The sequence below is a fragment of the Bombus flavifrons genome, chromosome 10 (genome assembly GCF_040668555.2).
Source record: "Bombus flavifrons isolate JBK064 chromosome 10, iyBomFlav1_principal, whole genome shotgun sequence".
Classification (NCBI taxonomy): domain Eukaryota; kingdom Metazoa; phylum Arthropoda; class Insecta; order Hymenoptera; family Apidae; genus Bombus; species Bombus flavifrons.
The window spans coordinates 8,062,619-8,087,807 of NC_138451.1; the positions used below are offsets into that span (position 1 = coordinate 8,062,619).

Here is a 25,189-nt window from a genome sequence, read left to right on the forward strand (position 1 = left end):
AATTCAAAAATATACCAGAGGCCTATGCAAGGTATATTTTCAATTTAAAACTTTACGAAGCTATATCTTTCGTATCACCCAATTTAATTCAATTACTGCGGCTGAGATAACAATGCGCTACACTTGTTTCCAAGCAACTGCTATACACGTCGAACAAACAAAAAGAGAGTGCTAGAGAAGCTGATCGAGAACACTGAGCGCGACTGCTCAAAAAACCGCCACCGTTCAATTCCCGTTTGGCAGCGCGGACGATTTCGATTTGCGGTTTCGCAACATTTGTTCCATTAAAGTCTAGAGTCGGTGCCGTGTTCCCTGGAGTAATATGCGTCTCGAGCGAAGGGCTGGAAAGGGACATCCCTTAAAAAAGTCAGCCTCGAACCGAGGGCTGAAAGGACCATTGTCCCCGCGGTAACTAACTTTGCTCAGAAAAATGACTCATCCCTGCCGGACGATAAGACGAGAACGAGATCAAACAGATGGGATTGAAAGATAAATTTAACGTTTGAGCGTGAAAAAATGGTCGAGGAATAAAATTAGATTTTGATCCTCTACAAACGTTTAATAATAGGTCAGATTTATGGAAGAATTTCGGTGAGACTTCAGGAGTGTAGGTTAAGACGTTTCATTGAATTCATTTAATTTTATTCCACGAGATAGAAGAATCGAAGGGTAAAAAGGGAATTACACTTTTTTACCGATGAACTGAAGCTTTGTTATTGGCGAACGGAATAAAGTATGGAAGTTAGTTTTCCCTGTCTCGGTGAAGTTGTTTTGCGATGTTCTTAATTCTTTCCTTCCACCTCTCAATTTAACAAACACATGGAAATCTTTATGCGCATTGATATATTAATTCATACGTCGGCATTCTTGCATAACTCTATTAATCTTCTGAAGATTTGCATCTCTGTTAATCTTTAGAAAGATTAGCAAAGAGAAAAATTACTGAAACTAGTAAAAAGAACAGACAAGCAAAATCGATACGATTTTAACGGCATTCAGGAACGATAACTTAATTGAAAATCGATAACGAAAGATAGACAGGATTTATAAAAGAAGCAAATAAATTACCAAGACTCTTTTCCTATAATGCTTTCTGTATTCAAATGAAATTATCGCCACGATCCGTTGCAAGGTTGCGGAAAGAATTATTTTCCTTCGACGACAGTGACCGTTCGCTAACACAGATTTATCGAGAAACAAGTGCAACGATATTGAAGAATTGATAGGGAGAAACTCAGAAGCTGCAAGGCGAACGCTCTCGAGTTGAAAAATGGCTTCAGCGCCTCGATGTCTCAACGTTTGTTCCATTAAAAGAACGACGAACGCTCCCGGGTGCAGTAGAGCATCCACGGAGAAAAAGGAAGCCTTAAAGAGGCAACCTCGATAAATCTCGACGAGGGGTTCTCCGTAGCAGAACCGAGAGATTCAAGATGACGACGCGAGCAAAGTGCATTGTCGGTGAAAAAGCTCGCGATCGAATGGACCACGTCCCCTTTGTCCTCCTGTCGACGACAGATTCTATTTCTTTCAGGCTATTCCTAGCAAAGTTCACGCATTTGTTACGCTATTATTTACAACGTAACGCCGTTTGTTTGAAACTGTTTGGTGTCTTCGACGAAGATTTCATTAACTGTGATTTTCCATTCAAATAATAGGAATTCATATTCGTAGAAAGAATTGGCGAGAGATAAGTTAACTGGACGTTAACTAAAATGGAATTCCAATCAATTTCATTGTAGTGAAAAATCTTCAATTTGGGATTATTTTCTTTTAACGTTATCGATATTAATGTATCTTTCTAATGGAATATTTTTGTGATTATCTAGAAAACGAACGAAATATTAGCAATCCTTAATGATCCTTTCTAATCAAATTTCTAGTGATCCTTTCATAACGATAAATTAAATCTTCTATTAGAAAAAATGAAGCTATTTTTCGCTATTTAGAAAAATAGGAAATTTATTAGTATAAAATTAATATCAAACGTAAATTTATTTTTCCAAAGAATTTCAACTTCTATGCTAGAATTTAAGAATTTAAAATCTCTAACACTTTGTGAATTCTATTTTCCAGAAACCAAATAACAACAATTTTCTTAAACGCTTTGGATATTTGTAATAAAATAATTTTATAACAGTATAATCATTGTAGAAAATTCGTTATTGAGATCGTTGTAGTGGACAGCTGGAGAAAATAAAAATATATTCCTGCGAGAGTCGATAGCCGAGAATCCACCCTTTAGTTGAAGAGTTCATCGAGAAAACGGGGGCTACTAATCGTTACCAAATGAACTGCTCGAAAGCTCTCCTGGCTCGTTCCTCGTTTCTTCTGGAAGCACTTCTATCGACGACAGATGTTCGAACGGAGCTACACTCCGCTCTTTAAGTCAACCGTCGAGCTATTTCGACGATGAAAATTTATTTTCGCGAAGGAAGAACGCATCCAGGCGAAAGCAAGGTTAAATGGATGGCCTTTTGCCACTTCTTTTTTTCCTTTTCGACAATCCGAGAAACTTCTTTCTGTAGCAAATGTGCCGTCGTCGATATTTTATGCAATAAAACTAGTGAAGTATGTTGTTGATTTGAGAGAGAGAGAAAGAGAGAAATCAAGATAGAAGAAATAGGAAAATGTTATAAAGACGAGTTTGTAGTGTAGGAACTATTGAAATTGAAGATGAGGAGGAACAGTGGTTTGAATTACTTTTTTTTGCTGACAGTCCACTCTCCACATGCCATTTCTTTTATTCCATGCTCCGCTTTGGAACGACCCTTCTGCTAAATCATTCACAATTTTTTTCATTAAATCGATTATTATAATACTACATATATTATTATGCGACAATTATAGTCCAATTATAGGGCATACAACGTGAAATAATGTCAGCTCTTCGTTTCACAAATCGAAAAAACTAAGAGAATCTTTAAAACAATCTATGACACACCGCTGATATGATAAATTTTCTTAAGTAAAATCCAACCAAACGACGACGAAAGCGCGAGCTATCCCTAAAAGAAAAAACCCTATTTCACCGTCTTCTAAATCGAAAGAATCGAAAGAATCTTCGAAATAACTTGACGCGATTCACAATTTTTCGTACTTGGCTAGTCAATCAAAAATCCGATAAATAATCCAAATGTAATAAAAATTCGTTTACACGGCAAGCTGTCCCAAACGATTTCACCTTCTGACTCCACGAACTCGAGAAATTTACCTGAATCTTGAAGTAATCTGCAGCGAATCATTCATAATTTTCCATGCCTTGTAATCCAATAAAGATAATAATCCAATGGTGATAAAAGTTGAGTTACGCAACTCTGCAGTTCCGAAAAACTCTTGCACGTTGAATTTATCAACTCGAAGAAACATTTTCAAACCAACTCGAATCCAGTCCAAATGATCAGCGAACCCAAGCATAGATCAGACTGACCAAGATCGCGATAAAGGTGTACATCAAAAAGGAATGAAACTACGAAGCATAAGAAGCGCGTTTCAGGGTGGATGCGTCTCGTCTGGGTGAACTGACGAATTTCCACAGGAGCGTCGAGCACGTGCGTACGTTAGGCTCGTACGCATCCATTAAGTGGCCGCGACTTCCGGTACGCGCACCTCGTCGAACCTGCACGTGCTGTCTGGGGTGTTCACGCACCTTGCTTCCGCGAGCTCCAAACGCGTACAAGTACTCTGCGGCTATCCTTGCTTGGATATCGTGTAATTCCTCTCATACTATTTCTCGCTTCGAGTCAGTTATTATATCTTCTTCTTCAATTTTACGACCCTACGTATATAGTTGTGGTCTAAAGCATAGGAAAAGTGAAGTTTGTAAGAAGAACTGCAGCAAGAAAGTGGAGGATGGAAGGATCGCAAGACATATATTTTCAGCTGTTAACTGAATCGTTCGGAAGTCACGCTGATTAACTCTATAAATAGATGTATTCAGGGACGATTACAGACGTGATATTTTTTTAATATTCAGTTTATTTTTAATATTCACTGACCGTGGAAGATACAATTACTTACGCAACTCTCTTGTGGGGAATTTTATGGACATAAATCGTTTGATTTTCAAGATACTCAGTGCTAACTGTATTATATTATAATATATTATTATACTTAGATATTACATTTCAATTTTATAGATACATATAGATATATTATATTCTTTTAATTTTATTACATAGTATAATATAATTTATATTTATAAGATACGTATATTATAATTTTTAAGACTTGCAATAAAACGGCTAGTAAAACGAAGAACTTCGCAAGAAATGGAGTTCATCTCTTCGGATCAATTTGATTGCTGACGAGCTAAATAGAGAAATTTTTTGAATGTACATGTTTAAATAAATTAATCTCTTAAATACAGAAGAAGAGTACGAAATGTACGTAGATCTATCGTAGAAACATAAGCTCGATTAACAAAGGATTCTTGGCGCTTGATATTAAGAATAACTGAACAAGGTTCAGCACTGAAAATATTTCTCTAAATGCAAGATAAAAGGGAACAGGAAGAACGAAAAAGCTAGCAGATTGCTCGTGGAAATCTCTTTCACGATAGCGTTCAGGTACACTACATCGATGACGCGAGTTTCCGGTCTGTGATTCAATCTCATTTCCGTCCTCCGTATCTGCTTTGCAGGAAGTTCGAAAAACTGCCAAATACCTGACCGATAAAAGATATACGACACAGAAATCTTCGAAACTGGATCATAACCAACTTGCCAAACCACTTCAGCCTGAAAACTTGACATCACAGACGTGGAGGCTTCAAAACTTCGAGTTCAAAAACTTATTAAGTATACAGGAACTTGACTAGTTTCTAACTGGGTAGGAGGCAAATGCAATTTTCTTGAAAAACGAAGCCTCCAACGTAATATTTCATTTCTCGAGTTTCGTCTTATCTTGAGCCACTGAAGATTTCCTCTGATCACACTTATATCGTGAATTTTAATCCACTGTATATATATATCTATGAGATTCAACATGCTGTTATCGAAGAACGAAACCATTTTAGTTAACCAATATCGAACACCTCTCTCTAATTTTCTTTAGTATCCAAGTAACATTGATTATTGTTCAAACTTACTATTTGTATTACGATTACGTTAAGTCCTACCCAATTTTATCAAACACAAAACAGTATGCATAGACTATTGAAAACTCTATGAATTATTCCCAACATCTCTCTTAAAATATCCTGATATCCTGATATCTCTCCTAAACCAAATCTCCAACAAACAGCCCAATCATTGGGCCCAATTTCTACGCACTTCATCCTCGTGTAAACCATCAGAGTCCACTGAACAGGCCAAAAGACAATACAAAGATAACACACGAAAACAAGATTCTATTTGCCAAAGGCCTAAGTCTAACCAGAATAGATATCAGCCTAGTTGCGCCGTAAGGACAACGCGCCTACGTGCGTAAAATCTACTCGCGCATCCTTATCTAAATCCGCGATGGAACGCTTGGCAACGCTTTAACGGACATGAATGAACTATTCTTGGAAGGATGAGGAGTCGAGGAGGATCCTTTAAAATGGGCGATCCTTTAAAATAGAAACGGTTCCAACCGATTAAACGGTCCTGCCAGCTGACAGGGCACGCGGAACCATTGGTAAACCGGTTTGCGAAACGCTTGTGGGAACAAAGACGGGTTCCATTTGCGATGCTGTGACGTCACAGGTTGAGCGGAAAGTGGGTGGATGGGTGTGAACGCACACAAACTAACCTGACCAGTCAGTGAGGACGGTCAGTGATCGGGCCGCTCGAGGAAGCTGGCTCCTCTTTGCCACGTGAGCGAAGATCTTCCACGACCAGACGACTATGGAGAGTGATCAACTTGTGAATAATCGTGGAAGTGAACTTCTTTCAGAATTTCAGGTTTTGATACGTTTGTTGGTTGGCATTTAAATTTCAGAGAAATGCTTTCCAAAGATTATATCGTAGGTTTCCTGGTTGCAGGAGTCGATTCCCTGTTTGTTCGAGACTTTTGAAGCTTCCATCGTGGATCTTGGGTTCTGTTAATTGCGAGGAATAATTATTAAAATTTATTAGTTGACTGATTATAGGGAAAAACAAGGTGAAGTCTTTTTTCCAGTTAAATAAAAATTAGTTAACAAATATGTTAAGATATAGACGAAGATGGACCGTCTATGCGATCAAGGATCGAACAATGAAAACCTCAAAGGTGTCGATTGAGTAAACAGAAAATCAATTCCTGTTATCTAGCTCCTGAAATCTACGTTATAACGATGTCTCCTACAAACGAGAACCAGCTTCATATTATAAGCATGTATTAGGACACCTAGTGATATTTAGTACAAATTGCTCTTTACTACTTTCACATTCTACGTGTATTATTTGCGAACCTGATATGCATCATACAGTGGTTACGAAAAGTATTATCGCATACCCTTATTTTCCAGTGCAGTGCTTTTTTTTCTCAGGTTTTACGTTTCATTTTCATAGCGTTAAAGTTTTAATCATGTTAAGTAATCACACGAAAGTACTATATTATATGTCATAAGAAATTTAATATACTTGAACTTAATGAGTATATAAGTACTATAATAAATACAACGATGTGCCAATACTTTTTGTATTAACCGTATATGCCTTACAATTAGAGCGCAGATTTTCATACATTCATGAAGACTATAATAATATAATAATGCACACAACGTGCAAAGGTATGCAAAATATGCAAAGTTTACAGCCAGTTGCGGAATTTAGTAGATGAAATATTGGGTTCTGTTCCTTTATTTGCCTTTATAAAAATATGAATTTTTACTAATAACATGAAATACTAAATATTCTCAAGTCTTGGAATAAATGTAACAAATAAACAGGTGTCCCAATACTTACATACCAATCCACATTAGTCAATACAAATTCCTTTGAGAAACCGTTTTGCAAGACTATCCACGTAATCCACGCAAAACATGTCAAAGACTGCGACAAGAGTAACAGATCGATGGCAGGTTATTGTTCGATTGGATCGATTCTCTGGACACTCGACTTACGCAACGATCGTTCGTTGTCCGAAGGAATTTCGTCACGAATCCATTCGACAGCTCACCGGTTCGACCTTAAACGGCACATGAGTCACGGTGGTTGTCGACGGCCTTTTTCTCCGTCTAGGAAGCGGCCGAGGACTGTTCGAGACACGTGTCGTTATCCTGGTGTGCACCGCCATACCCGCGACTCTCTTTCCACCTGCGTTTCGCCGCGGAGCTGAGATCGCCAACTGAGAATCTCTGCCGCGGGAGGGCCGAGTGATTCACCGAGGCAAAAAGAACCAGAAAAACCGCGAACGAGTCAGGCAACGGAGGAACGGACGCGGAATAACCCGATGCGTATCCCGGGAACTCGAGAGAGAGAGAGAGAGAGAGAGAGAGAGAGAGAGAGAGAGAGAGAGAGAGAGAGAGGGGTTCTGATCAGAAACCTATGCTCTGAGTGTGAACTGTGCACCTCGGAAATCCCTGTTTTTTGGGGATTCATACGTGAACTTCGTACTTTGGAAATGATCATTTTTTGGAAATTTTCTTTTTATTTATTATTTTTATTATGAAATATAATCATTTTTGGGGAATTTCATTGTTATTAATCTGTGATTCGTGAAAGAAGTTTGTATTTTGTAAGCCCTGTGTTCTCTGTGATCCACGTATGTATGAAGTTTGGATCTTGGAAGTTTTCTCTTTTATCATTTGTGATTCGTGTACGAACTTTGCATCTTGGAAATTTTCCTTTTGTAATTTGTGACCTCCTTGTACTGTGTGTTGACCAAGTACTATAGCTTGGAAATGTTTTTGTGATTTGTGTGATTTTGTGAACTTTGAACTCTGAAAACATACTGTTGTGTCCTGTGTGTAAAGTTTGTACCATAGAAATGTTTCTGTGATTTTCATTTCAATTGCGTCGCTATTTTCAGCCTTTTCCAAATTTCCAACTTTCTGTAATCTGAAAGTGACTCTTAAACTTTACATACTTCATGATCTATGTACAATCTGTACACTTTGAAATTTTCCATTTTTGTAATCTTCATCGATTACGATTGATGCGATACATTTTGTGTTCCTACGTATTAAAATGAGGGAATTTTTGGCTCTCCATATTTTCACGTTTAAAAAATAATCGAATATAACTTTGCGCCTTTCCTAACTTGATCTCAAAGTGAGAATTGATATTTATGAATAACGGGGATTAGTTTTATTTGGAAGTAATGCTTGGACAAGGCATTAGGGGATCAAGATTGCGGTTTAAGAAGAGGCTGTCATCGTTTCGTGGCACGTCTAAAAGGTTCACAGAGAACGATCTTGCTGGTCATTGTCTGAGAAGAGTGGTGGTTGAAGTTTGTTACGTTCGCGGGAATGGCCTTCGTGATGTTGCTTTTTTGGAACGTCAGGTATAATAACGAACTAAGGAAGGAAAAACTGTGATGATTTACAAAAAGCTACGATTTAGATGTCTTGTAGGATACTACGTGAGATAAAGTTTTATAGATAGAGAAGAAGAATCATGCTTGAATAGAACGAAGCTTGGAAAGTAGACAGTATTGGTTGTAATTGTCTTGTTTCTTTTTTTAAAACTATTTTGTTTAAAATAACTGATGACTTCGACAAAATTTTAACAGAGACATAAACTACAATAAAGATATAACAATAATAAATTATATACATTATAACAGTAACAAATTTTAAAGTCATAAAGAAGTCAAAACATAAACTGTAACAAACTCTTTTAATTACATAATTCACAATAAAAATAACATACACGTATCACGAAAAATAGTTAATAACAAGGTATGTAACAAAGCAAATAACAAAAATCAAAGATTAACTCACAATCGCGCAACTTTCGCTTGCAAGCACAATTTTTCACAAAACAATCGCATCCCTATGCTGTGTATCAGTCTAACTTGAACAAATCTGATTCGCTTTCCGCTTTCTCAAATCTGCTTCATTTTTCTTCATTTTTTCCCAGCGAACAAAAATTTCCCTTCTTCCTTCGCCGGTCGATTTGGCATTTCCCTTTGAATCTACACGATTCCTCTATTCAGGCAGAATCGAAGCTGGCAGATCGAAAGTAAGCTCGTTCCACGAGTTTATTGTCCGAATAATGACCGTGCCTTGCGATTCGAGATCCGAGAGAGGAAGCCTCGCCATTTCGATGCAACGTGAGCTCAGGTAAAAAGCCAGCGCCGAAAGTTTTAAAGGCTCGTCAGCTGTTCGAATGGCTGTACGCTCGTTTCTCTGCGAGAAGCTTCTTCTCCTTTTCTATCGAGCAACAGCAGGGGTAGAAGGAACGAGGAAGGGTGGCGAGAGAGATAAACGCACGAGAGCACAGCTGCTACCCTAGAAGAATGATCGAGCCGAATGCGAATTCTGTCAGACGATCGCGCTTCTTGCTTTTCGAACGAAGACGCCGCCTGTGCAGCCATTAAAGTCACCGAGCCAGACGTAGGGTTCTGCCTCGTTGAATTATTTTTTGGAATTTTCGCTGGCTAAATTCTTCTTCCATTTTCAGATTTATTGGCGCAGGATGAAAGGCAGACTTTTCGTAAATGGAAATGTCTGGATGGATGTGGACTTTTTTCTACGAATTCTGTTCAGATAGATATTTTTTCTTTTTTTTTTTTTTTTTTGGTGAAATTTATGGTTCTAGTTGATATGAAAGAAATATCTTTTTGAGATTCAGTTTTAAGGAGCATCTAATTGTTAATTTTGAGGAGACATATTTGTTTGAGTTGCTTTTATATGATACAAGGTTCTTTTGTTAGTCAAAGTTTCAAGCAAATTATAAATCTCTTTTGTACTATTAAAGAGTTTGTAATATTAGATAATTCAATTATGTCATACGTATTTTCAATATAAATGAAATTCTCTATTGTTTCTTCGTATCGTTCCTTTGGGCGGATATTTACTGCAGTTGTTTTAAATCTCGTATAAAGATATACTTTTTAAATCGAAGTTGCAACGAGATTTGGGCTTTTCTTTCTACGAATCGTCGAGCAAATGTTTCTTTTTTTAAAATTATAACCTAAGAGCAAGTTCCTTAAACTAGGTAACTGAAAATTGGAATTAATTTAACATTAGGATAGTAACTAAGTTGAATATATAGCACCAACTTGTCGCTATACGCGAAGTACATGAACTATAAAAATTCAGAACCTGATGCCAACTTCCACAGCTTCAAGCAACGTAAATAAAAGAGCAAGTTTCGTTCTTCGAAGTGAAGGTGTAGAATCTTCCCAAGAGAAGTGGAAGCAAAAAACCTGAGTTTGTTCGGTGATGAAGCAGAAAACAAAACAGATTTTTTATACGAACAAGAGAAAGAGAGATAGAGAGAGAAAGGGAGGAAAATAAAAACACGAGGGAGAGCAATGTTTTATGGGCTGCACGTGTATTGTCTGTCCGATAGAAAATGTTTAAAGGAATACGGTTCAAAGACCTCCCACAAAGTGTCGCGCAAAAAGGTGCGCACGTAGCGTTGGTCTCTTGAATCTCTTCCATTAAAGAAAATTCGACACGTAAAAGCGGAAGACTAAGCACGGGAAAGAGCGAGAAAGATGAAAAATAGAACAGTTGGGTCTTTCAGCCCCGGTCGTAAACCCGAAGATCATTAAATTTGAAGATTTCTCGCGCCGAGTTTTCTTTCTTTCAACGCTCCTCAAAACCAAGCTCGTTTCAATGATGTAAACTCCATGACGTAAACTTCCTTTATTATATTTTCAAAAAAAAAAAAAAAAAAAAAAAAAAAAAAGGAAATTGGTATTCTTATTTCGTTATTTAATTGTTAGGCAAAACGAAGATTCTTTTTTGTTATTTAACAGGGATGAATAACGAAGGACAAATAATTCGAAGAGAAAGAGAATCTTTTCTATGACATTTGCAAAAAGATTGAGAATCGATGATAATTTAGTTGTTCTATTGTTCAATCCTTTTTTATTATTTTATGTGTGATAAAAATGAATATTCTGAATGGAAAATAAACGTCTGTTTTGCGATGGTTATAGATATAAGTAAGTGGATCGAAATCTTTTATCGTATAGGAAAATGTCTCGGTGCAAGGAGTTAAGAAACACTGATTCGGAGGTCGAAGGATCGTCGAGGAAACAGCTCTAGATTTCGATCGATTGATTACGATGGACTGTTGTGAATGAGCATCGACGTAGAAGAAAGGGGGCATTGTACAACAGAACCATAACGCATCGTCGTAACATTTCCCATTCCTTAAGCAGTAAATCAGAAATCTAGTTTCACAATTCAGTATCTCAAATAGGTATTACACTTCCTAAATCCATTTAATATTCGAAGAAAAAAAGGCCATGAAGTCACTCTACAAGTGTTACGAAATTCCTAAAACCAATCGTAAACACAAACTTCTCTATAATTCGAAAAACCACTCCTTCTTAGAATCCTACTTATTCCATTAACAAATTAAAAATACTTAATCTTAATTTCCGTCCCAATTACAAGCGAAACTCGAACAATTCTAAACATTATCGACTTTTCTTCGATCCTAAAAACTACCCTTTCCTAGAATCCTACCCCAATTAACGTTCGAAAGAAAAAAGGGATCAAGACACCCCATCAGGGTGGAGAAATTTCTAAAATTCCAATTCTAAACACTAGCGACTTGTCCGTAATTCGAAAAACCACACCTTTCTAGAATCCTATCTACCTTGTTAACACACCAACCTAAAAGGCCGAATCTTAATTTCTCCGTCAATCGCAGCGGAAACCCAAACAACTTCTGAGCCGTCTAGCAGCCTGCGCGCAATTCCGCGACCCAGAGAACTCGCAAAGAAAAACAGAGGGAGAGAGAGAAAGCGAGGAAGAGGAAGAAGAACCGGATGCGCGCAAGTTCGCGAGCAGTCAGGACGAGGTTGGCGAGATTTCTCGAATAATCTGTGATTATTCAGACGGCCGCGACCCAGACTCCGACAGGGCCTTTTTGTCCTTGCAGCGTGCATTGTCGCATCTGAAATTCGTGAAAGATTCGGTGGCTCGCGAGGGAGCGACGTCTGGCTGGCTGGTGGAAGACAAAAGTTGGCCGAGAGGCGAAAAAAAAACAGAGAAGAAAGAAGAAGAAAGAGAGGCAGCTAGTGGGTGGTGGAGGAGAGTTTCCACTTGGCGAAAGCTGTCGCCGACAATGGCGAACGTTCTTAGAAAGAGGCTCGTCGCGCGGCCGGGAACAACAGATATCTGATGAGAACGGGGTGCACCGGGAAACGTTGAAGGGTGACGAGCGAAAAAAAAAAGAAAGAAAAGAAAGATGAGGGGGCAAAACGAACGCGCGTCCTTCTTGCTCCTCCGTTCTTTTTGGAGGAGTTCGTTTCGTTTGTCTCCGTCGTTCTTGGCTGGCGAATCATCCATTGAGGAAAAGTCGGTCAACGAGGAACGTCGACGATACGGTTCCGTGACGGAGCCACCGTGTGACGAACTTCTGCAACGAGACTAGAAAATAACCGGGATGACGACCACGCCTGGAGGATGCTCCCTTTGGTTCTCGCAGCCAGACGATTCTTTGAGGCTTCTCCCTTGGCTCGTGGACGTTTGTCGAAGGGTTGTTTAATCGCGAAGGGGTTGCAAAGAGAAGGTTTGACGGTTTGGAGGTTTGTTAGGGTGGAGGGTTTTGTAATTGTGATATTTAGAAGAGGGGAAAGTTGGATGCGGTGTTACAGTAATCTGTGAGTTCGCAGAGTCGTGTAATTGAGATGTTACGGTTGGAAGAAAAGTTGGAAAATAGGAGGCTAGATTCTCGACAATTTATTATATTTGTCTTATTGTATATGTATGTATTATATCGTATATCTGTGAGTTATGTTGAAAACACACAACATAAATATTCACACGAAAGAAGAGTGAGAATATGTCGAAAATTTTAAAGAAATTATTCATGATTCAATATATCAGGTGCGTCATTTTTGAGACAGAAATATAGAAACAAATGTACATGACATTTTATGCAAATACTAGAACCTACGTTATCCGTTAAGTGATTTGTTTCTGGGGAATTGGATATCGATCGACTTACGTAACGAAATTAAGAATTTTATAAAAAGTATGCCTAGAATTTATCAGTCCATCTTGGAAAGGCTCGTTTTTAAACAACACGTAGAAAATACCAAACGATATCGATCGAAACGAGTATTATTTCGAACGGGATCCGAATTAAACGTTGAAGCGAGGAAAAAGGGGTAAAACGAGGGCTCGAAGCCCGAATCCCTTTGGTTTTGTCTCTCATCAGAACTAGCAAATCACCCATTGAGCAAAAAGTCGGTCAACGACGAACGGTAGCCGCAACGATACAAATCCACCCCCGTTGACAGAGTCGCGGATAAGCGCGGTATCAGGCCGTTGTTCGCTGGAAAACGACGGAAACGAGGGGATGAACGGGGGATTTGTGCGCGAAAATAACGGAGGAAATGACGACTTCAGCCGGAGGACTTCTCTTTCAACGACCTACTTCCATTGTGTCGCAGCAGTCCTGCTTCTGCTCCAACGGAAGGAGAACCACCGTAATGGAATATTAATATTGGGGTTGTTGAGAAACTTCTGTCCCTGGGGTGCGCTTCGTACAGAGAAGCAGCAGATTTCCAAGCAGTTTGTTATCTACTATAGAATTTTGGTTGGCGACTTTACGGCGGTTATTTCGTATTTTCGAAGAAGAACTCCCTGGAGAAATTGGAAAAATTATTAACATGAACGTATCGTTGTAAATACGCCAGCACTCACAAGCCTCAAGACAGTCTTTATATTTTTTCAAAAATATAAGGTTAAGTAACTGTTAAAAGACCATTTAACCCGACGAAAATATTAGCAATTTTTCTAAAAATACGTACAATTTAGAAGATGTTGGGTTTATTGAAGACAAAATATATCCTAAGAATTTTGAGAGTGTGCGTGTACAATTATCGTCCTGATGAATTTTTTGAAAAGAAATGTATGTAATTAAATATGCATTGAAGAAACGAATGCAGAGGTAGTACAATGTTTATAATACAGTCACATCGAATTGCATCTAATCTGACTGACGGAAGGAAAAAATGTATAAATACGAATCCTCCGGAAGAATTAATAATACGTAACATTTTTGTTCACGTGATTATTGATAAAATATAAAACGACTTCCAAACGGAAGAAAACGAATGCTACCTGTTGTCGACAAAAAGTCCAAAACCTGACCATCGACTTTTTCTCCAAGAAGAAAAAGAGGAGCGAAACATATTCGATATCCAGGTAGATGATGATATTAATAAAACATTCATCCTTCGTCTCATTAGCGGATAGAACATTTCCAGCGAGCTAGCATATAGGTTATCGGATTTTCCGGGAATAACCGACAATCTTTAACGTCCTCGAGAGGCGAAAGTGGATCGTGCAAGTTGCTAAGAATATTCGATTCGCTCTATTCAATGCTCCTCGGTGACGATATCCCGGTGTTCTTCCCCTTTCGATATCATTGAATGCGCGATCACGACGTGTCCCTGAGCTGAACTCGAAATTAGGAAAGGGAAAGTGGAAGGATGAGAATAGAAGACTCGTATTCCTGTTATAAAGCTTGCATGGGATGACCGACTTTGATTTTCCATTACAGTCTCGCGGTTAAAGGATATCAGATGAAACTGTGGCCGAGGATATCGAACTTGGTCACGATTTATTAACCATCTGCATATAATGAAATTAGGTTATGTACAGTGGCTACAAATATTATCCGTACACGCCATTATTTTCCAATGAAAGCGTTCTCTTGTCAGGTTCCACGTTTCTTTTTTAAACTATCAAACTTTTAGTGTTAAATTTTTCTAGTCGTACGAAAGTACAATCGACTGATATGAAACTTAATGTACCTGAACTTGATTAATTAATATATAAACGCTGTGACAAATATAACGACGTACAAATACTTTTCCTGTATATCGAGATTTAAATCTTTTATCGTTCCAGGTTTCTAGAGTCGTTTGATTTATTTAATACGATCACCTTATTTATTTACTGGACTCGATAGAATGATGTAACGACACAGATCGAGCACCGGATAAATTTTGTAAAGTTTAGAAGATTGTCAAACACAATCTTAGAAATCGTACAGTCACAAGTGTGTACAAGTAAATGAAAATGACTGAAGAATCGTGACAGGGCTAATCTAATAGTAAGTAAACGCGTAGTTGGCGGCACGCCGCTGCGTCACAGGCGTTTTTATTTTATCTCGAGGAACCTTTCACTTCGACGCTACGTGGGAAAACAGCGATTAAAAATAAAGGAAGCAGCGGGAGCGCTAACGATCCTGTAGGAAAGGTTCCTCGGAGCCCTGCAGCCTTCTAACGACCTTCCGAGGCATCATCATCAAGGGCCGAGTTAAATTATTCATTTGTCCTGAGAGATAGAGTACGCTTATTAAGCATTGCTTTAACATTTTATTTGGATCACCTATGATACTTAATTAAATATTCTATTTTTGTACTCTATCCAGGTGAAAACTATTTCAATTTTTACATTAGATTCTTGGCGTGATTGAAATTGCCATTTACCATTTATAGAATAATTTTCAATTGGTATTAGAATAAGTTTCAATTAATTTTCCACGCAGAACATTAGAAGTGATAAATACCACAATTCTGAGAAATATTAAAACTAAAAGCTACCGCGCGCTAGATTTACTTCCTTAATTAATTTTAATTTGTTAAAGAAATTGAAAAGAATAAACAGAGTCCAAAGGTTGCGAAATATGGTGGAAAACTTATTTGAAATATGACAAGAGCATCGACAAAGGACTTCGCGAAAGTGGTTTTAATCTGTGTCAAACGGAAAGTTACATTTTATCTCGAGATCGTGTTTCCTTCGAGATGCTCCGACTAACTGAACTTGCGATACACTCGGAACCAGGTCACGGTTATTTTATTAAGATGTTTCTTCAATAAAGTTATTTCTAAAATACCTCTATAAATCATTCTCTATCGAAATTCCTTACCAGGAAAGTTTATTCGAACATTCGCTTAAAATCAGTTTTTATCCGATTCTAAGTATCGTATTATAAAACGAAATTTCACGAATTAAGGAAGCAGATATTCCCAAGTGTACAATGAATCACCTAAAAAGACATAACGTAGACGTAGACAAGCATAAATTCATATTTGCCGATGATTAATCAAAAATTCCAAAGATATTCAAACTCGAAGCTTCTGTGGAATCGAGAAGGAAAAAAAGCAAGATAAAGGGTGCTATGACGTATAATAAAAATTAGTAGATACATCGTAATTATTTCAATATCAATAAGAATGAATACTAAAACATCGTTAAAACATCTACCAAGATAAAAGATCGAGAAAAGTCGTATCGATGAATTTGGTAGTTTCAATATAACCATTAAGCTCGTCATAGAACAGTATCTACTATTGCTATCCTACGATAATCCACGATATAACGAGGTAGTAAAATGTGTCAAAGTTCACAGCAATCGTTAAACCGCGGCTATTTATGCAAATTCGTATTGCTACGAAAACAACTAAAAATTGCATTCGCTTACAACGAGTTACAACGAATAGCTATATACTATCGATATTTTATACATTTTCGCTTATCGCGTGTATTTAAAAAATACCAATTAATTTGCGAATCTATAGGAATTAACGGAATTAATTTTCTAACGTGCTTGATATGCTACACTGCAATAGTTTGTTAGCTTCGATATCTCAAGCTTCGCCATCGTGCAACAATTTCTCGAAAAATCACACCTCAAGATCTTTCCTTGTTAGTCAGCGAGAAACAACTCGATGTCAATAGACGATCGGTATACGGTATTTCCAGAGACTGCAGCACAGCTTTGTATGTACGCTACTTTAGACGCGTGAGAGCCACGACGTAGGTACTGTTACAACGTCAATGTGCTCCTGTTCCGTGTGACAAAAGCGCTGGCCACCCCTTGTCCAGGCGAACGAGCCGGGACCGGTTCCATAAGGAAATTACCAGCAGCTTAATTTCACGAGACGAATACGGGTGTGCGAGTTATGTCAACGTTGCTTACAGGCAGGGTGATGTATGGGTCTCGAGTGAGCATATTTTCACCGTGTAATGGGTCAACACGGCTATCTTCGAGGGAGCCACCAAAGCGATTTTCTGTACACTTCGAAGAGTTGACGAGACGTAGGTAAGCAGAGTAAGCAAAGAGGGCAAGTTTGCAGAATTCGCGAATGATTATCGAGCATGTCGAAACAGGACTGAGGCGCACACAAAGAAACAGCGAGTAAAAGTTGCGTAAACATAAAATTATTGGGAGATGTACATAAAGTTACACGCTGTTTTACAATTATATGTTTAGTAAATTGTACGTTATAGAAGTCGAGGACTGAAAAATTTTCACGATTCGAAAACTTTGGAAAAGTTGGAAGCTGGAAAGGTAGTTAAAAAGAGAAATGGTTAAGGAAATTAAATTTTACTGCGTTATGGTCTTCTAAGGTTGCTCTATTATTCTAATGCAAAGTTGTCAGTTTCTTTAGAAAAGTTTCCCAAAATTTGGAACATCTATGGACAATGAGAAATTTGCATGTGTTTCGAAACCAAGAGATAGACAGAAGGCAACAGAAGCACAAAGCTGTCCTTTCTTCAAAGAGAAAAATAGATATTCTGTGTTCTATATGACATTACGTTGAAGAATTGTATAACTATAATTCCTTGAAAAAGTTTTCGAAGAATTCACTGATGCAAAGAAGCCAGCTACGAAAATTCAAAGTGCGAGAGAAAATTTATGAACAAGTTGCAGCAACCAGGTTTATTGACCTTTTGTTACTACTCGCTGATATACCACATATAGATATTCTTTAGATTTCATAATTAATAATCTCGTCATACAGTCTACCAATTGCAACACATCATGGATAACGTAACAGAAAAGCCTACATTCACGTTTTCGAACTACATTGAACTTAAAAACAAAATCTGAAAAGGATCCTCCAAAAACTCATCGATCTATCCAACCCCCTAAAAAATACACGATCTCGATAATCTCTCGCAATATTTCGTTCGACGAAGATGCGATAGACATTGAACTCGAAACCGTCGAAATTTCAAACACCCCGCAACTCGACGTGGTGTCACGTATATATAGCGCCTAGCAACCGCACAATCGCGAAGAGTGTTCGCTCGTTATCGTCGAATGCTCCGAACGAGCAAACGCCACCGAAGCAACAGACGACGACGAAAACTTTTACCGAAGGAAAAGATAGAAATAGAAAAATAAATAAATAAATAACGTGTGGAATAAAGGAAAAGTGAGGGTGTGGCTCACCTAGGCCCATTTTGCGTTTCAGTTTCTTCAACACCTTCATCTTGCTGCGCAGCGGTGCCAGTATGTTGCAGTCCCCGTTGTTGTTCTGCGGCTGCAGCTCGGCGGAGGGTTGCTTCCCGGCGGGGTGGTGGTGATGATGGTGCTGGTGGTGCGCGTGGTGCGTCTCGTGATGATGGTGGTGATGGCGGTGGTGGTGATGCTGCTGCTGTTGCACGCTCGCGCCGGGACTGGCGAGGTGGCTGCAGCAGTGACAGGGGTGGCTCTTGCTGCCCTTGACCGCGCACGACGCCCCCATAAATGTAGCCGTGGTGCTCTCGAGGTGACGAGAGCAACCGTGAGATCCCGGGGGTAGGGAGCGCCGATAGAGACGACGAAGACGATGACGACGACGATGACGAGATCAAGGTGGATGGAATCGCGCGGGGGCCGAACGAACACCGGCTGATTCTCACTGATCGCACATAGAGCACACTGTGATTATGGTCGCGGACTTTGTCCAACTAATAAAACAGTATGACCGTGTAAACAGTATATACGTATAAGGAAGATGACTATACGTAAAGATTGGTATATACGAATGTTAGAAGAACGATAAGAGACTTGAATTTCTCTCGACACACACTGAGTACATGTATGTACATATATGTATGTAAATATACGCGTGACGCGAGGAGAAAGAAGAAAGAGAGAGAGGCGAATGTTTTCGTGTCAAAGGTTGAAGGATTCGACAACCGCGTGACACGAAGACGAGAAACGCAAGCAAAACGCGAATTATCAAACACTTGCGTACCCCTCGAGCGGCCAGGGACGACTGACTGCTCGTCGACCGAGCGCCAGAGTATCGCCGAGCCGCGCGCGAGCCACCGACCAATCGCAGCCGCGTTATCCCCACCGCGCTAACGTCGACAGCGTCTACGTTTGGTGGGGAGAGTGGCACCTGGTGGACAGCTGCCCCTTACCTGGCCACGACACACCGGGCCACCCCGTGCGCCAACGCGGGGAAGCAGGGGTGGACTACTCGCTCGCTGCCTTTTCGATCCGAGAGGCGCGGGGTTGGAAATTCGAACTGGTCGCCGACTGCACGAGCATTGATCCTGCTAGACGCGATTACTTTTTTCCTCTCTGCGGCTGTGTGTGCTTCTACCCCGCACGGACAGACCAAGAGGAAGAGCATTTTCGAGCCGGACACCCGACCACCGCTTTCGGCTCAGACGGGCCGACACCGCTCCGGTATGGATTTTTTTCGCGAGTCGATGACTCGCGCGAGTTGATGCTCGCGCTGTCTGCGAGACGTCTCCCGGAAATTTGAAAATGGAAATTACGCGCGTATCTGGACCTTAGCCAGAGTCAGTGTGTATTAAATCTTACTTGTATGTATTACGTATGTATCATTGAACGTGTTAAGTCACGCTTTCCACAGTTCAGGTGAGAGCAAATCAAAGCTGCAAAAAAGAAGTTATGTTACAATATCGACAAGATATGGATTTGATATCATTTCTATTCGATATTACGTTGAAAACTGGATGATTTAGAACGAGGAAAAATCTACCATTAGAAAGAGTGAAAGATATGACGCGGGAAACACGTAAAATGTTATTCTTTTTTAAACAAAATGGATACACTCTGGCTGTGAGTGCCAAATATTAAATTTGGCGCGTTAGAAAGATCCTATTGATCTTCAGTCATTTTTGTCAATGATTATTACTTCTTCACGCTTGATGACTTTTTAATGAAAATATGTATCGCAATCTCTAAAATAAAATCGTTCCTTCATTTTATTATCGTAGCTATTTATCGATAACGCGCGGAAAACTTTGCTATATGTTAACTTTAAAAATAGATGTTCTTGTATTAATAAATATTTTTACTAGGTTACTCTCTACATTTTATCCACCAAAATATAGTATCTAACGACTGAACTTGTAGAACCATTAATTAATAATGAGCTACTTGAAACGACCACGCGACAACACCCACTCAGTAGATCTGCTATATTTCTACGCTAGCGATCAATGTTCAGTTGTGCCATCACTAGCACAGGCTTCCACCATTAACTAATATCTGATTTAATTTCTAAAACGTCGATGTTCCATCTTAAAATACGTATCAGCCGATGAATACTTCTATAATTTATAAATAACACTAGCGAATTGTAATCGATTATTAAATAAACATTCTATCGTCGAAAAGAAAAATGGAATATACAAATTTCGTAATAAGGTCGCTTCTCTTAAACTTCCCAGTAACATCCGCTGGCTTTATAAATGCGATCGCATTAATAAAGTAGAACGAGACTTCCCGACGACGCAGCTAGTGCCAGATTCACGATTTTGCGTTAAGAATGATTCATAACGGGCCATAGATCGCAGATTTCCTAGCGACTCGCGGCCGTTGAATGAGTTCGGTACAATTATTCGATTTAGTTATTCACGTTTCAACCATACATCGCGAGCTCTGGAAGAGAAAATTGGAGCACGGTGATGCTGTGATACGTAAAACTTATGATCCGCCCCAGTGATACGGAAATATGTAAATAGAGTTGTAGGAGCATCATGGGTGAAGCATGGTCGGTATTCTGCGTTGAAAACGGTCCAAATGGCAGCGTTTGCGATCATGAATAATGCAGCTCGTACAGGAAGAGTGTGCACCGAGATATCGTAAGTAGAATTTAGAGTCCCTCGGAAAAACAGGACGCGAGTTCCACCGAGTGCAGCCGTATACGTGTTCGCCAAATTATTCCTGATTAAACTCGTGGCCAAATAATGAGATCAATGCTTTTTATTATTCCTCTCTTAACGAGGAAATTAATTTATTTTCTTCTCTGCTTACGTAAAACTTTTTGCCATATGTGTTTTATCGATAATCAATTTTTATCGTGGCCTGATGATTGAAGAGATGAAGAGGGTTAATTATGTAAGGTTTCTTATTAAGATTAAGAAACGAGCTTTTCCGTTTTTGGCGCCTGTATCTTTTACTATTTAAATTCCACCATTCTGGGCGTAATGTTTTTTTAATTATTCCTCGGTTTATTCTTCGTTCCTTCTTAATTAAAGTTTCTTTACTAACAAAAACTTATATCTTCGATTGAACTAATTGTTTTTTAAATACAGGATACTTCTAGTATTCTGTAGATAAGAACTTGTAAGCACTGGAATAAATATAGAAATTTATAAGAATAAAATATTGCGATTTTCTATCGTTTTCGAAGGCTTAACTTGTTATTTAAAGAACAATAACGCTATTCAAACGTAACATTTCTTTAGAAATGGGAGAAAATAGCGACCTTTGGTATCTCTTCTTATAATTAAATTAACACGATTCGCACTTGCCTCGAATCGGCGAGGCAATGAGCACACGAGCTGTTCGCCGTGACGGTCGAGGCTTGTTTTGGTTTGCCATTTCGAGTTACAGGATCAAAGTACAGACAACGGTAGAAATATCGTGTTTCCATGGGATTCGAGATCCATTTCTGGTCCCATGACAGAGTAATGATGATGACGTTAAGAAATACAAAAAATTGACCGAGAAACGTGCAAAACTTTCACCTGTACCGATAATTCCAAAGATAATTATCAGTGTATTTTATTCAACGTTTATTTTGTAAAATTTATCGTACGAAAGACAAAGGAAACAAATACAAAAGTAGTGTCTTGCGTCTTTCGTACCATAAGTTTTACAAAATAAAAGTTAAAGTATCTATCACACTAATCGCTTTTCGACGTAAGAAGGTTAACGATTCCATGTAGAGAATCATTAGCTGCATCGACTAATGTACTAAAAAATATATGATTCCACAAAAAAAAAAAAACAAAATTGACCTTCACATGCCTCTTGCGCAATCATTTACAAAAAAGCTAATAACATCAGAACACGTCGCCCTTAAAGCCATTCAACTTTTGCTCGACACATTTTTCAACATAATTAATAGCGTCAAAAATATTTCAGTTCAAGCTCTTAGATGACTCAATTTCGTATTTCAATTTCATCCTATTAAACTAAATTACGAGCACAATATATAGACATTTTTCCTGCCCTTCTGTCGTACCATTAACGTTCCACATAAATTGCATATACGTATATATCGAGTTCTCAGCTGATCTCAATGGACACGAAATCACAAGAAGCTTATACAGGTACCCTTATAACGGAGTTACCTTTCGTAAGAATTTCAAAAAATGTAAATCATCCAATTTTGATGCAAGCCTTGGTTGTCGTCCGAATGACGTCGATGCGGGCTGTACATCGATCATAACGAAAATATCTGTGCCTTGATTTACCATATTCAGAAAGCATCTTGTACCATGTACAAGTATTCGAATATTTCCATGAGCTTGTGCAGTATCAAGTTCCATATCGATAACCGTCGCTGCCGTTCGTGCATGTCACCCTTGAGCCACGTTTCTTCGGCTTTGGCGCGTGCGAGCGCAACGACGAAGGCGCCGACGTATCGATTTTCGAGTAGACAATTGCTGATCGATCCTCGCTCTCCTGCGATCTGCTACATTGTCTGTTCAATCTAATTTCCGTGCCCTTAACGTCGTTTCTCGTTAGCTCGAAAAGCTGTGAGCTCCAAGATGGCGTACCGATGCAGCCACTCAGTGGCTCGTAAATTGAGTTTCCTGCTGCTGGAAGGATGCAGAGCCTCGCAGGACTGCAATGCGGTTTCCTGCGTGCAGCCTGCACGATAACTTTTTCCATACCGCACCATTTTATTTACCCTGTGTGCCGCTGACGTAATTTCGTCCTCGTTTACTGCATCCCCCGTTGGTTTCCGTGGCGCATTTCGCTTGTCTTTTTAAGTTTCTGATTTATTGGCATATTGAATTACAATACCAGTGCCATAACCAGATGATAAAAATAACGCGAGCAAGAGCTTCGATTGGGAAATCTATTCCTTAGAAGTTCTTCGACCAATGCGAATTTCCACAAAACCGAGTCTTTTTAAAAATTTCATTTAACGTATTTTCGGTTAACCAACGTCGAAACCTAAAATATGGACTGGCTACCATTCGTTAATTACAGGTGTAGCTTGTTAATATATTGCTAATCCACGTGAACGTCGCGTAAATACGTAACTACACGATTTTACGACGATCACTGGTACACGCCAGTACAATTTATTTACACGGCTAATGTTCACAGCAACAGGTTAAACGAAAAATTCAAAGGGGGAACGTTTTACGAGGTCGTGGAGGGCAGCGTTTATCGACGAAGGAATTTTTAGAATCTCATTAGCGAGGGATGGCAGATCAGCCCCTTCTCGCTACGGTTATCAACGCGCGACCATCATTTTCACCCTATTCGATTTCATGTCAGCTTTGGAAGATGTCTACTGATCCTTAAACCCTACCCGCATCCCTTCCAGCCTCAAGGATGGTGAAAAAGTAAAAGTAGGTTAAGCGGGCAAGATCGAATATTTATATTCCATTATGCACTCGACCGTGATTCATTATAAAAGTATACAATTAATATCCAATTTTTAACAAACGGATTTCTTCCACAAATTCATCCGCCGCAACAAGATGGAACAAATAATATTAAAGGAGAAAATAAATTTGACGGAACCGCGTTTCTGACGAACACCATCGACATTTATAATATTTCACAGTACAATGAATGATATTTGTTCGATCATGTTTGAGGATCCAGTTTATAGAAGCAAAAAAAAAGGGAACAAAAAATATTCCCTTTTTTCGCAAATGGAACAACGAAAATGTAAATGTAAATTGAACAGTAGCTTTCTTTTAATAGTAAATAGACATCGTTGGTTACGTAATCGGGTGTTCATTGCAAAACAACGGCGAAACAGAAGCAAAAGGAATAGGAAGCGGGTCAGAGTCAGGTTCTCGGAGAATGGGAAATATGCTCACGGCAGCGTAGCTGCGGCTTCCTTTCGCACATCCTTTTCATCCGGACCGGTGTTCCTCTTGCGTAACGATCATACGCCAACTAACGGAAACCGTTTGTCCGGTCCACGTCGAACTTACTTTCGATCGTTTGATCGCCGTCCAGCGGGACCGACTTCCTGTCCTGAACGCTCTGATTCTTCGCACTCCTACACCAACACTTGCACCGTCTATTCTCCTTATTTTTAACAGGCGAAGAAACGAGTTCTTTCCGTTCTACAACTTCCATCTTGCACAAAAATTGGAAACAATCCATTTCTTAATATATATTCACTTGGTTCGCGAACATTTTCCATCATTTCCTCGAGATCGAAAATACAAGTGAAAATAAATGGAATTTTTACTTTCACTCGACAGCCCGGATATTATAATCGCTACGGATTATGTTCTAACGCCGATTATTTACTACTATTATTTATTATGTACACGATACGACCATAGAAGCATATCATTTGTGGTTTTGTGCATCTTGAACAATGACTTCGAGCTTTGATAAGCAATTTTCGAAACTTTGCTGATTTTATTTCTTCATCGCGAACCTTTTTTCATGTTTAAAAATATTAGTATCGTCGAGAATAGATAGATTAATTTAGAAATAACAAAAAGAAGCACATGGTAAATACATTACAACAATGGTTAAATTGATAGATCATCCATTTAAAACTGAAACATGATGAAGATAAATCTATACGATAACTATACTTATATTTAAATCCTTATACATAAATAATAACTTTCACTCAATTCTGAACACTAAATAATAAAGCATCCTACGAATCGCAAAATATCTTTGACCTTAAAGACCTCACTATTAAGACTCTCACTTTCCAATGTACTTTAAATTATACTGCACACTTATCAAATGAATGTAATTGAAATAGTAGTGGGATAAAAAGATATTTTACAGCCTGAGTTATAAAATATGTTGGCGTGAGTCAATTAAAACCCTTATATCCTCTCGATGAGTAAAGTTGTTGCCTACTTGAAACTCGT

General features: G+C 38.8%; 1 protein-coding gene across 3 annotated transcripts in view; it reads right to left on the reverse strand.

Moving 5' to 3' along the window:
• neur (E3 ubiquitin-protein ligase neur) overlaps positions 1–25,189 on the reverse strand; it is a 122,722-nt gene that overhangs the window by 40,403 nt on the left and 57,130 nt on the right. The window contains exon 1 of one of the 3 annotated variants that reach the window (XM_069122414.1): positions 18,291–19,095. The exons of the other annotated variants lie outside the window; for them this stretch is intronic. Coding sequence (XP_068978515.1) covers positions 18,291–18,585 — 295 coding nt within the window. The 5' untranslated portion in view covers positions 18,586–19,095. Of the gene's footprint in view, positions 1–18,290; positions 19,096–25,189 lie in introns of those variants that run through there. 3 annotated transcript variants of the gene reach the window in all.